At 43.5% G+C, this 13,786-nt stretch overlaps 1 protein-coding gene across 1 annotated transcript; it reads right to left on the bottom strand.

Annotated features, from left to right (window-relative positions):
• Positions 1-5,426: 5,426 nt before the first annotated feature.
• GARIN3 (golgi associated RAB2 interactor family member 3) lies at positions 5,427-8,061 on the bottom strand (the record flags this gene model as incomplete). Its single annotated transcript, XM_084883885.1, has 3 exons — positions 5,427-6,265; positions 6,650-6,704; positions 7,453-8,061. 3 exons carry the CDS (start codon positions 8,059-8,061, stop codon positions 5,427-5,429), a joined length of 1,503 nt encoding a protein of 500 aa, XP_084740011.1.
• Between the last annotated feature and the right edge of the window lie 5,725 nt (positions 8,062-13,786).

Here is a 13,786-nt window from a genome sequence, read left to right as displayed (position 1 = left end):
CGAGACTTGTCCCGCCTCACACCGCTGGCTCGCTATTGCGCCTGCGCGTACATTTTCTCTCCTCGCCACCGCCCCCCCCCTTCCCCCCCGTCTTTCCGGCCTGCCCCCCTCCATCTTTCTGCAATTCGGTGGCATGGTCGCCAGGGGGCGTTAAAGTGAGATAGTACCTCTACTTTCTGCCCCTAAAAAGTAGCAGCTGGTAGCTTTAGTGGTTTTTTTTTTAATGCTTAAAATGAAACAAGGCATCTATCTACAAGCCTTCCATAATGGTTAGAAAGTATGGATGAGCAGATACTTTTTTAAGTGATGTCGACTCCCCACCGTCAAAAATAAATTTTAAACAAATTAGATTGGATTTTATATACTACTTAAATGGTTTTTTATTTTATTTTTTTTAATATATTTTATTGATTTTTATACAGAGAGAAAAGGAGAGAGATAGTTAGAAACATCGATGAGAGAGAGTCATTGATCAGCTGCCTCTTGCACACCCCCACTGGGGATATGCCCACAACCAAGGCACATGCCCCTGACCGGAATTGAACCCGGGACCCTTCAGTCCCCAAGCCGACGCTCTATCCATTGAGCCAAACCAGTCCCGGCATTAAATGGTTTTTTTAATCTGGAAATATTTGTGACCATGATTGGCAATGAGTAATATATTTCTAATTTCCATTTCTTCACCATCCACTGACTTTTATTTTCATTTAGAAATTCAGAGATGTCTATTCTATTCCCAGGCAGCAAATTAACAAAATAAAAAAGAAACCAGATGTAAAGATTTATTTGAAAGGTTATTTTCATTAGAAGTGTCACAAATTTCTAAATTCGTGGGCAACTTATGAGAGCATGGTGCACATTAAAAAAAATGTTATTCTGATTTTTAAAAGTTCTCAAATTTACCTAATTAAAATAAGATTCTTTGATTTCATTTTTTAAAACATCTTTTGGAGCATTCAAAATGTCAACCATAGGTCGCTGCCACTGACTCTCATAGTTTACTGGCAGAACTAAAACATGATACAGCCTCTTTAGAAACCTGCTTGACACTTTCTGATATAGTTAAACATGTAACAATTACAGGGCCCAGCAATCCCATTCCTATGTAGTTACTGAGAACATATGTCCATACGTACAAAGACATGTATATGGATGTTTATAGGACTGACAATAACCCAAATGTCCATTAATTAGCAAATGAATAAATGAATTATGGTACCTCCATACAATGGAATACGCCTCATCTGTAAATAGGAACAAGCCCTTGATACATGCAACAACACTGATGGACCTCAAAAGTTGTATGCTAAGAGAAAGAAAGAAGCCAGGCATGAAAATCTATATGTTGTCAGATTCTATTTCTATGACATCCAGAAAAAGGCAAAATTTTGCACATAAGCAGCAATCAGATCAGGGGTTACTAGGGACTGGGGTTGAAGGGAGAAGAAGGAACACAGCAGGGGCAGAAAAGAATTTATTTGGGCAGATGAAAATATTCTGTATCTTAATTCTGGTGATGGTGGTTATATGGAAGTACATATTTATCAAAACTCATAGAATGATACACCTGGTGTTAATTTTACCATATATAAATTATACTGCAATAAACCTATTCTTCAAAAAAAAAATAAAAAATTCGGTGGTGCCTTGGCCATTTTTGGTTAGAGCATCAGTCTACAGACAGAAACGTTTACAGTTGAATTTCTGGTCAAGGGCGTGTATCTTGGTTGCAAGTTTGATCCCCAGACTCTGCAGGGGCACATGCGGGAGGCAACCAACCAATGTGTATCTTTCACATCGATGTTTCTCTCTCTCTCTCTGTCCCCCTCCTCCCTTTCTTTCACTCTGTAAAAATCAATGGAAAAAATAAGGTGAGAATTAACCAAAAATAAAAATAAAAACCTGTGGCTAATGATTTCATTTTCTCAAGAGTGTTTTCTTTTATGGTTCATATGCCTTTTGTGTCCTAGCAAGACATCTTTGTCTAAGGCATGGTCACAAAGATTTTCCCTTGTGTTTTCTTCTAGAAGTTTTATAACGTCAAATTTTGTATATTTTTAGTTAATTTACATGTATGTTGTGTAAGATGAGCTGAGATTGCTCTCTTTTTTTCACGTGGGAGTCAAATTGTTCCAGCACCATTTACCTTGATTTTGATTTTGTTGGCCTTACCACCTCTATCATTGGTAGACAGGTTCATAAATAACATCCTGAGCTTCTTATTAGTCAGTTACATCATATTGCTGCTTATTGATCAGCCCAGGCATAAGAAAAGAAAATTAGCAAATTACATTTTTCATCTCAAAATCCTGCTTCTATCATATAATTGTTTAAAGTTTTATTTATTGATTGATGAGAGAGAGGGGGGAAAAGAGGAGAAAGAGAGAGAGAAAGATGGATTTGTTGTTCCAGTTATTTATGCATTCATTGGTTGACTTTTACATATACCCTGATAGGATGGAACCCGAAACCTTGGCATATCTGAATGACGCTCTTTGAGCTTACCTGGACGGGGCTCTGTCATATAATTTCTATCAGCTCAGATATATTGTTTCAACAATGCACATTAGGTAGAGTCATCACTAATGCAATGTTCCTTGCTATAAAGTTTCAAATCCTTATCACTGTTTTTGCTGTTCTTGTCTCCTGGTTACAAACAACCTCATCACTAACAATCTCAACAATCCAGGTCTGTGTGCAGCAGATGGGAGGGGAGATGCCAGTGTCTTGTGCCTGCTACGCCATTCCTTAGCAGTAGGGGTCAGTAGTAACCCTAGCATTTGAGAACTAGCTCCCGTTTACACTTTATATCAAAGATTTGTGCCCCACAAGTGAGGTCCCACTGAAGGACAATGAGCTCCCACTGAGAACCAGTTGTCTCTTCTTGCAGGCTGAAGAACTTAAAATGAATTTAGAGTCTTACAAAAGGGGAGAGAAAGTAAATATACTGTTATCATGCCTGTTTTTGAATCATCTGTTTTTGAATAATCTCAAAAATCTCTCACATTATTGGTTGCTTGGGTGGGGGTTGGGAGCACTGTTTTTTCGGAGATGTTTGGCTGGAGTAGAGCAGCTACTGTGTAAAAGTTTTCTTCCCCCTCACTCCCCCCCCCCCTTTTTTTTTTGGCTGCTCCTTTCCTGGTCCTTTGGCTAGAGAGATAAGGTTTTTGTTGGGACTTTTTTCCAGGCTTGCAGAGGAGGAAAGTTGGGGGTGAGCAGGCCTGCAGGGAAAGGCAGTTGCCGGGGGGGGGGGGGGGGGGGGGGGGGGGGGGGAGGAGGTCTGCAGGGAAGAGCAGTTGGAGGGGACCAGTCCTGAAGGGGGGGGGGGGAGTTAGGGGTGACCAGGCTTGCAGTGAAGGGTAGTTAGGGGTAAACAGGATGGCAAAGCAGCAGCACTAGGCATCAATCAGGCTGGTAGGGAAGTGGTTAAAGGGTGATCAGGATGGCAGGTAGAAGCAGTTAGGGGCAATCAGGAAGGCAAGCAGGCGAGCTGTTGGGAGCCAACAGTCCTGGATTGTGGGAGGGATGTCTGATGGCCTGTTTAGGCCAGATCCTACCAGGATCACAAGGGAGGGCAGTTGTGGGTGATCAGGTCAGCAGGGGAGGACAGTTGGGAGTGATGGGATCGGGCCTTAACAGGCAATCAGACATCCCTCAGGGGGTCCCAGATTGGAGAGGATGCAGGCTGGGCTGAGGGACTCCCCCACCCCATGCACGAATTTCATGCACCGGGCCTCTAGTCTATTGTTAATACAACCTAATGATTTTTATAGACTCGTGTAATTTATTTACAACTTGTTTAAATTGAGAAGACAATGTAATTTCTTTTTTAAAGTAGAATTTTTAAAAATTCATCATCTCATTTCTAATGTATGGTATGTATTTTTTATTTTTAGAAATTCCTTTCCCATGCACACATAATTTACAGGGCTCATTAGTAAACTACATTATGGATTCTTCTACATATATCTAACTATTTCCCATGTTCCTGGATTCTGAATATTTCTGTCACTTACAATTTTCCTTTTCTACTTATTGAAAGATATCTTTCATACTTAGGTATTTTGTCATCTACCTCTCTTGCCCAAAGGAAAACATAAGTAAAATAAGTTGGTTGGTATTTTCAAAGCTTTGACTGCCACCTGGCTGACAGCAGTTTAAAACCATGCTGATTTCAGAGATGTTAAAATAAAAATTAAAAGGTACAACAATAACTTACCGTGGACACGTCCTTTGCTTAATAGAACCATCCCCACTCCCTTTAAGCTCTTTGTATGTATCTCTCAGATTATCCCTTCTCCTTCTCACCCTATAAATAGATATCCACTATTCTGAATTATGTGTTTATCATTTCCTTGCCTACCTCTATACCTTTAGTAAATACATATTACTTGATCTTGTTTCTGAACTTTTCTGCAAGTGGAACTATATTATATGCATTTTTCTGACTAGTTTTTATTATTCAACTTTCTATGAGGTTCATCCATGCGAACATGTATAGCTGCTGTTTACTTTTGCTGTTGTATTATGTGCACTGTAGGCATATTCCACAATTGATCAGTTCTTCTGTTTGATAAACATTTGGGGGGTTGCTATTATAAAATTTTTTATTAAAAAAATCTTCCAGTTGTCTCCTAGCAAGCCTCTGTGAGGGTTTCTCCACAGTATATACTCAATCGAAACTAATTGTTTCTATTAAATCCATGGTGGGAAACCCTTTCCTGGAAAGTGCTAGGTAGTAAATATGTTAGACTTTGCACACAATACAGTCTCTGTTGCAACAGCTCAGATCTGTTGTTTCAATGGGAAAGCAGCCATAAACAATGTATAAGTGAGCGGCTGTAACTATGTTCCAATAAAAACTTTATTTACAAAACTGGGCACTTGGCAAGATTTGGCCCTCAGGCTACCGATTCCTGACTCGGATGATACACTTGACTATTGTGACTGCCTACATCCTTTGTTTCCTCCCCTATTGATTTCCTGAGGAGACACGAGTCCTGTCTTCACTGAGCCTATTGATGGACTGAAGGGATATGTTCAGGGACCTTCTGGGAGAAGAGGAGGAAGGGCATGGGGACTTGGTGGTGGTGGTCCTTCCCGGCCCGGCACCTGTCACTGGTGGCCATCATCTTGGGGAAACCAAAAGACAAAAGGGGGAGGAGACCAGACAGGACATTCATGTTGGGCTTGGGTGGGAGGTGGGGTTCTGCCTGACCAGAGGCTGGAGTCTCAGGCCTTAGCAGTTTACATCACAGACGCCACTGTGAAGTCACCACCAGGAGAGGGGACGTCGTAAGCCCAACAAAAGCAGCATTTCTTTTGGAGGTGTATTGTTTCCTTTATTAAAGAACGCTGGCACTGTCTCTCTGGGGATACTTTCGCGAGGCTAGGTCTCCGCTGCGGCTTCTTGCCCTGGCTCCTGTCTAATTGGATTTGGTCTCAATGTAGATCGTCTCCAACACCTCCGATGTCACGGTGCCAGTGATCTCCAGATCCCGGCCTCCCGGGGCCTTCTCTACCTTAGCCTCGATGTTGCGCTTCCCTACCTTCTTGGCCTTGAAGTCCATCTCCCTGTCGTGCGACGAGACCTCGGTTTTTGAACCACGAGTGACTCGGAAGCTCTTGAAGAAAGAGCCGATCTTGCTGGATTTCTTACTCAAAGTACCGGAGCTGGCAGACCTGCTCTTCCCCAGCTTGTGAGGTGCCCTCGACTCCTTCACAGCGGAGCTGTGGCTGGAACTCTTGTGAGTGCCGTGTCTCCTGCCCTTGATGTTGCTCGCCCCCTTTTCTTTCTTGTCCTCTCTTGTGTTTTTATGGCCAGAGGTTGACCGGTGGGAGGAGGATTTCCGGACCGACTTGTTCCCTCCTGTCCTGTGGTGATGGGAACTTTTCCTGGTGGAAGGGTGTCTGTCCTTCTTTTCCCTCTTTTCTTTTTTTCCCCTCCGAGATTCAGCTCTGGGTTGGGAGGCCTTCGGGCTCCTTTCCCGTTGACCCTTCAAGGTTGAGACGTGGCCTTCAGCTCTTTCTGCGTCCGGACTTGTGGTTGTCACTATGCACGTGACGCTGGTGCTGCTGGCTGGGGAGACATTGGTAGCCCCTGCCATTGCCATGGAAGTTGTTAATGAGGACGAGCTGGCAGCACCCGCCAAGGCCACGTTCGTGCCCTCTGAGGATATGTTGGTGGCACCTGCCGCGGCCTTGTTGGATCCACTTTCTCCCGGACCCTTGGTGATGGCTCCAGCCACGGCCACGTCCATGTGGCCTGTGCCCGCATTCTGGGATGCTGCTATGCTCAAAGCACCTGCTGTGGGACTTGCTCTGGCTCCTACTGCTGCCGTGCTTGCCTTAGGGCTTGATCCCGCTCCTGCTGCTGCCACGCTGGCTTTAGGATTTGATCCCGCTCCCACTGCTGCCGTGCTTGCTCTAGGGCTTGTTCCCGCTCCTGCTGCTGCCGTGTTGGCTGCAGGGATTGTTATCACCCCAGCGGCTGCCACGCTTGCTCTAGGGCTCGTTCCTGCTACTGCCAGGCCTGCGCTTGCCCCCTTTGCGGCTCCTTCGGCAGTCCCCAGAGTCTTCTTGGCCTGAGTTGAAGCAGGCATTCCCTCTCCCCCAGCATAACCGGAAGAAGTGGCTCTGGACACATCACAAAGATTGTAAAACCTCGCCTCGTTCTGATCTCCATCTCCACGGAACTCTGCGGTCTGTGCCAAGGGGAGGAGAAACAGGGGGGAGGAGGGGACAGAGATGACAAAGTGAGACCAGGGCAGTCTGCTCTCTCTCTCGCCCTGGAGCCCAGCATCTCCAGGGCTTTTCTATGGAGAAGCACCTTAGAGATCTTTACGTCTCAGCTCCCCTGGGCTGCAGCCTCCCATTCACAGCATCCCTGTCAAACTTGGTTTTGCGTGAGCAGTCCCCACGCCAAGGGAAGCACTGATGCAATTCCCAGTCCTCGCGCAGTTGGGGTTTTTGTTTGTTTTTGCACATGTGTGCTTATCTCTCTGCAGACAGATCTTACACATGGGATTGCTGGGTCCAGGGAGTCACACATTTTACATTTCAGTGGCTGCTAAAAGAAACTGTACATGTGCAGGCACCCAAGCGGGTGGTGCTGACTTGAATCAGCAATGGCGGTCACAGGGGGAACGGAGGAAAGAAGAGACTGACTGGGCTGGGGGAAGTGTTCAGGAAGGGCTAGCACAATCTGGAGGCTACAGAAGGGATTACAACCCTGCATCTGAGACCCGAGCAGCTGATACCTAAGGTCTCTCGGAGAAGCGCTTGGAATCTCCTCAGTGTGGTTAGTGCCATGGTGGTGGCCCTGAACCTTTTGGAAATGGGATGCACTTCCCCAATGAGCTTCAGAGAGCACCAGCGGCTTTGTAGGACCAGTGTTGAGCTGCTCCCCCAAAGCACCCCGGTCCATTATCTTGAGTCTCTGCAGATGCTTACCAATAGGCTGCTGTCATCCTCTATGGTCGCTGCATCCCCGCTCTGTGGTATCCGGGTACTGCTGCTGCTCTCCACGGGTGGCCTCAGGAGATAGACAAGTTTTTCCCAGTAGCCAAACAGGTCTTCCTGCCCGTCTGCAGAGGGACACAGCTGCAGATAGAAAGTGCGACCCGTGGCAAGCTTCAGGCGCAGCTGCTGCTTCTCTCGATCGTGGATGGAGATCTTGACAAACTTCAAGGGCAGTAGCCGGGTGAGCTCCAGGGTCTTGGCGGGCTTGCGGCCTCTCCCCTTGGTGGACCGGATGCGTTTGGTGTGCTCTTCGCAGACTTTGGTTGGCCGGGCCAGCAGCATGACGTCGGGCAGTGGGAGGATGGGGCTGGTGGACGCGATGCCCACCGTCACCATTCGGACGCGGTTGTGCACGTCGATCATCTCCCCCTTTTTGCTAATCTGGATAAAGTCACTCTCAAACATGGGCGCGTACTTGAAAATATCATACTCCCCTCCCTTGTACAGTTGTCGTTGCAGGTCCCCCATGGAGGTATTGAACACGCCCTTTGAACGGTAGCTGTGGGCTGTGTAGTAAGGTAGCAAGCATTCACTGCTCATGGTTCTCTGAATTGAAGACAGCCATAAATCGAGTCTCCAAGAGAGAGGGAGTGAAGTCCACTGCCCATCTCCCTGCAGGGTTCTGCGGACAGCTCCTTACACCCCTGCACTTACCCTGGCAGTCCTTTGTGACCTGTCGCTATTACACACCCCTTTGTCCAGCCTTCAAGCAGCCACCCCCTTGGGCAAGGTCACCAGCCTCCCCCCCGCAAACAACAACAATAACAACAACAACAACAACAACAACAACAACACTGCCACCTCCAAGGGTGACAGGCTGACCCTGCCAGGGTGTGGGTGGGGGTAGGCTGGATATACTTTCCAATCAAAATGCCGGGATGTGTAATTGATGAAACCACCCTGCTTTGGTAAATATCCAGGTTGTTTCCGGTTTTATTGTTGTTGTGGTTACAGATATCCCTGCCATGATAATCTTCCTGCAAATATGTTTGTTGCTTTTGCTGAAAAACTGCTTGGGGATAAACTCCTGGAAGTGGGTTGTGTGCTGGCGACGTGGTTCTCCTTGTGCCCAGTGAGTAGCACAGTGCAGGCAGGCACTCGGGAGTCGAAGGAAGTTGTTGAATGTATGGGCCAAAGGGGCTTCTGCTACATATCAGAACTAGAGTCCCATTCGTACAGTGGTTCCCAGGGTGTGGAGACGTCCTCACCCATTTCCTCATTTGAAGGAGGCTAATCTCCCCCCCATTTTTTAATTAAGGTATTATATGTGTACATACCTTATTATTGCCCCTCCACACACTCCCATACATCCCCTCACTCCCCCCCCTCCCCCCAGTGTCTTGCATCCATTGGTTATGCTTATATGCATGCATACAAGTACTTCGGTTGATCTCTTACCTTCCCCACATTTCCCTAACCTTTCCGCTGTAATTTGACAGTCTGTTTGATGCTTTACTGGGAGGCGAATTTTTAAAACCATATTTTTATGGTTGGGGATCGAGGCTCAGAATTGTCTCGCACAGCGTCAGAATGCACAATTGGCTTCTACCTGAGGTCTGGGGACTCAGATCAGGGATTTTTCTCTGCCTCCAGCTGCCTAGCTCACCATTTAGGGTCTCACTTTTCTCTAAATATAGAACTGTTTGCAGTTAGCCATATGCGTGGGGACTTACTGGGAACCACAGGAATTCATAAAGGTCTTGAATCACCATAGGATTTCCCACACCGGTATGCCTGTTGTTTCGCTCTTGATGTCTACCTGATAAACCACGGATGTTTGGTTTCTGTGAAAAGCTCTTCAGAGAAATTATGGCAAAGATGTATTTCTTTGCACAGGGTAATAAATCCAAATTTCCCCTCCTTCAGTGAGAAACTACCTCTGAGATGAAATACATCCCCCAAACTCAGTGACTGCTCTCTAAAGGTCTTGAAATAAACTTCAACCCCCAACTGTTCTTTTTATGTCCCTAGAGCCTACTGCAGTACCTGGCATGTTGCAACTTCTCAATAAATATGAACTTGCTTGTGTCCATTGAGATTTATTTTTACATTTGCTTATTCAACAAAACGTACTGAGTGAGTATTATTTTCAGGACAGGTCAGAAAATGGAAATGCAAAGATAGTCTCCACCTCTAAAGCACTAAAATGCATTTTCTGAAGATGTTAAAAGACTTTAAAAAAATAGAACAAAGTACTTATATTCTATGATAAGGAGATAATCACTCAAAGTTAACACTATTAGGTTTAAAAATAAGAAGTGAGGGATTTCTATATAATACTGATTTTTTAAATATAAATCTTTATTGTTCATATTATTACAAATGTTCCTCATTTTTTTCCCCTCCATTGCTCCCCTCCACCAGGTTCCCACCCCACCCTCTGCCCTTTCCCCACGCCCCATTGTCCTCATCCATGGATGCACAGTTTATGTTCAGTCTCTTTCCGCACCCCCCCCACTCCTCTTTTCCCCGAGAATCATCAGTCCACTCCTCTTCCATACCTCTGATTCTATTATATTCACCAGTTAATATTGTTCATCAGGTTTTTTAATTCCCTTGGTTTTTAGATTCACTTGTTGATAGTTAGGTATTTGTTGTTCATAATTTTTATCTTTATTTTCTCCCTCTTCCTAAAGAACCCCTTTAAGCAATTTATATAATTCTGGTTTGGCGGTGATGAACTCATTTAGCTTTTTTTTTTTATTTATTAGTGAAGCTCTTTATCTGGCCTTCAATTCTGAGTGATAGCTTTGCTGGGTAGAGTATTTTTGGCTGTAGGTTCTTGTTATTCATCACCTTAAATATTTCTTGCCATTCCTGTCTGGCCTGCTGATTTTTTTCTTTAAAACCTTTAAAAAATGTATTCTCTTCTTCCAAAGTTTAAAACTCTAACACATCCTTACAAAAAAAATGGAGATTAATTTACCAAGATGTATTTATTGATTGCCTACTAAGTGCCATCACTGTTCTGAGAGTATTCAGGTTGTCAAATATAAATTTCAAATACTTATAAACATGACTCTTATACAAATACAAAATGAAAACATATCAAAGATTTAATTAATTTATCAACAAGAGAGCCAGCAGGATGGTAAAGATGGTTCAAAAGGGTATTAGGAATATGCATTGGCATTGGAGAAAGGATGATGGGCTAACATTGCCAGACTAGATTTTTTTTAAATGGTTAAATGTCTATAAGGCAATAAAAGGATAATCTTTGGGGTTATCTTTTCTACTAAACTAAAGTCTATAAGTTAAGTTCACAGAATCTGAGACTTGGATCAATATTAGCTTTCTTGGGGTGCTGGAAATGTTCTAAAATTACATTGTGATAGGTACACAACTCTGTGAACATACTAAAAGCCACGGGCCTGCCTACTTCTAATGGATAGAGTTTATGGTATGTGAAATGCACCTCAATAAAGCTGTTAAAAATAATAGATAAGAACGCTTCACTCTTGATTTATTGATCCAATCTCATTGTCTTACTTTCTTTTCCTGTATAATTAAATAATCCTTGGGCAGGCATATGAAACAAGCTTTAATATGACATTGGAAGTGGATGTTGCCTGCTTTACAATTTTTTAATTTATAAGTTTTGAGTTATTTTTTCCTATGGAGGAATATAGGGAAGCATGTATAAGCCATGATCCTCTATCCAAAGAGTTTATAATCCATAGGAGAATACAGTGAAGAAACAGGACAAAACAGGAAGTAAAATACATGCTAGAGGAATACAGAATAAGTTGAATGAATGGTGGGCCTAATAACATTCATAACCAAGAGTTGTTTTTTATAAGAAGGAAAACTGCCAAACCCACAATTCTGAGAATAGTTCTATGTAAATTTTATTTATTTATTTATTTATTTATTTATTTATTTTCTCATTTTAAAAAAATTAAGGTATTATATGTGTACATATCTTACCATTGCCTCCTCCTAGTTTTATGTGCATTTTAAATTGGCCCAAGATAAAAGAGATGCAACAAGTGAAAACACAAAACACTGGATAGGATGTACTGAATATATGTAGACATGCAAGATTATTGATGGTCTAAGTCTACCTATTTATCATGGGAAGAGGTTCCAAGTCCATCCCTTTTGTTCCCCCATCTATTATTTTGAAAAAACAAGGCAAGCAGACAGCTATAAATAGCCTTTTTAATGAATATGCCCCCTGAGACGGCACTATGAGCTAGGCAGGATGTGAGGGTGGGGAGATTTCCATACTGTACACAATATGTCTGTGCTGGGTAAGTCCCCTGGCCCAAAACACAATCCACAGTCCTTTTATGTTGATGCAGCTAAGCCAAGATGGCGTGGGATGAGCTGTGGTTAGCCTTGGGCACCTAGGACTTCAGGAAGCCCGTCTGATTTCTGCCTTACCTTTGATTGTTAGAGAAAGACCAGTCACCTAGACTCTTCCCCGGAGGGCCATTATGCAAATCAGTTTGCTTCTGCCTTGGGTTTCAAAAGAAAATGGGCTAGAAAGAAAAAGAAAGAAGATGGGCTGGGATACATGAAACGGTCAGACAGGTGATCAAAATAATGGTATTTCTCAATTTGCTTGTCTGACTAGCGGCGCCCCCTTCACCTCCTACTCTCTTCCTGCTCCCTTGTTTCTGTTCTGCTCAGCCATATCTAGCCAGACTCAGAGCCAAAATTCTGCCCTGCTCATCAGTCTGAGGAGTATTTCCTTCTCTCTGGCTCCAATTTTGCTATGTTTCTAAGCCGTAAGATGTCCCGCCTTAGTATATATATATATATATATATATATATATATATATATATATATATATATATATATATATATATATATTATTTTTTTATGTTGTACTGAAGAAACTGAAACTGGAAAAGTCAGCCTTAGTGCTACCGGTCACCACTGAAACCACTAAGTAGAGACAAGGATTGAATCTTTATTGGCACTTTATTTAGAGGGCTGGTGATTTGAGAACAAGGCAGGTTATGTGCCTTAAAATGTTGTCATCTTACATCACAAGCCAACCCTTCTTATAAGGAGAAGAGAAGTGTAGGTAAAGGATTCGGGAATCAGGAGAAAGTAGGTTAATCAGATAAAAGGTACAGTCTGGTGATTTTCTGAGTATCCCTTCATCTGCTGACCGATGATTGTTCATCTACATCTTGGGTGGGGTACATAGTCTCTTTTCTTTTTTTTCAGAAGAAAAGAGAGGCTATGTACTTACCAAATATTCTTAGAGTCACCCTCAAAGAGATACAAATAAACCCGACCATGTTTGGATGAGAACCATAAGGAAAATAAAGGGCTTCCAGGCTTATCCTAAGAGAAGGATCGCTTTGGCCTTGACATAGGAGGGCTCTAGAGTGATATGAGAAACATCTTCCTTTATCTAAATGGCTATTCCTTGGACCAGAGAAGAGGATTGGAATTGTAAGGCCTCAAATGAGAAAGCAACAAAGAAGATGGGCTTCAGGTCAATGTAGGGCTGAGATCACTTATTGATGAGCCAGCGTCCATTCCTCTTTCTCCAGTGGCAACACTTTGGAGAACAACCTTAGTCTATAGGATTGGGTAGGGCTGACTGTATCCCACCCCCAAATCCAGGTGAGGGTGCAGACCTAGAGATAAACAACAAAAATATTCCATTGCCTTGGCTGTAATGACTGAGGTATATGTTTGCATGTCACCCAAGCCAGGAAAAGGATGCACAGCTCTGAGACTTTTTCTGGAACTATTAGGAAAAAGGAATCCAGTTCTATTGGTCAAGTGTCAGCCCACTTTGCTGCCATAGAGGAAAGCCTGCCTAAGCATGAAGCCAACACAGAGCGAAGAAGTGAGAAGCAAAATTTCTGATGTCGTTATACAAATAATTGTATCTAGAGTTGTTTTCATTAGAAAAGTATAGAATGTTAAATGAGGCTTTGCTAACTCGGTTTTAGGCAAAGGCCTAAAATAATGCAATTAAAGGAATCAAATACCTTCCTGTCCTGAGAAGGAGCACTGTATTATCCATGCTTGATACAGTAAGAGGCAAAACAGGTTCTGCCAATGGTAGTGTTTACCCACCTGCAGCCTTTAGAACAGGAGGGTTTGAAAAATCAAGAGAGAGATTTTGGTGCACCATGCATTTCCTCTCACAACCCGCCCAAGGTAAAGGAGCATGTTTGCTTGTATCCACTAGAAGCCAAGTGACAAGGATTTTAAGGGAATTCTCAATGAGCTTGGCATACACTTCATAGAGTTTGGGAGACGTAAGGACTGAGATTTAAGGCCTATTTGGCA

Source organism: Pipistrellus hanaki, assembly GCF_964339955.1.
Source record: "Pipistrellus hanaki genome assembly, chromosome: 5".
NCBI lineage: Eukaryota > Metazoa > Chordata > Mammalia > Chiroptera > Vespertilionidae > Pipistrellus > Pipistrellus hanaki.
This window is presented reverse-complemented; position numbering and strand designations above follow the sequence as displayed.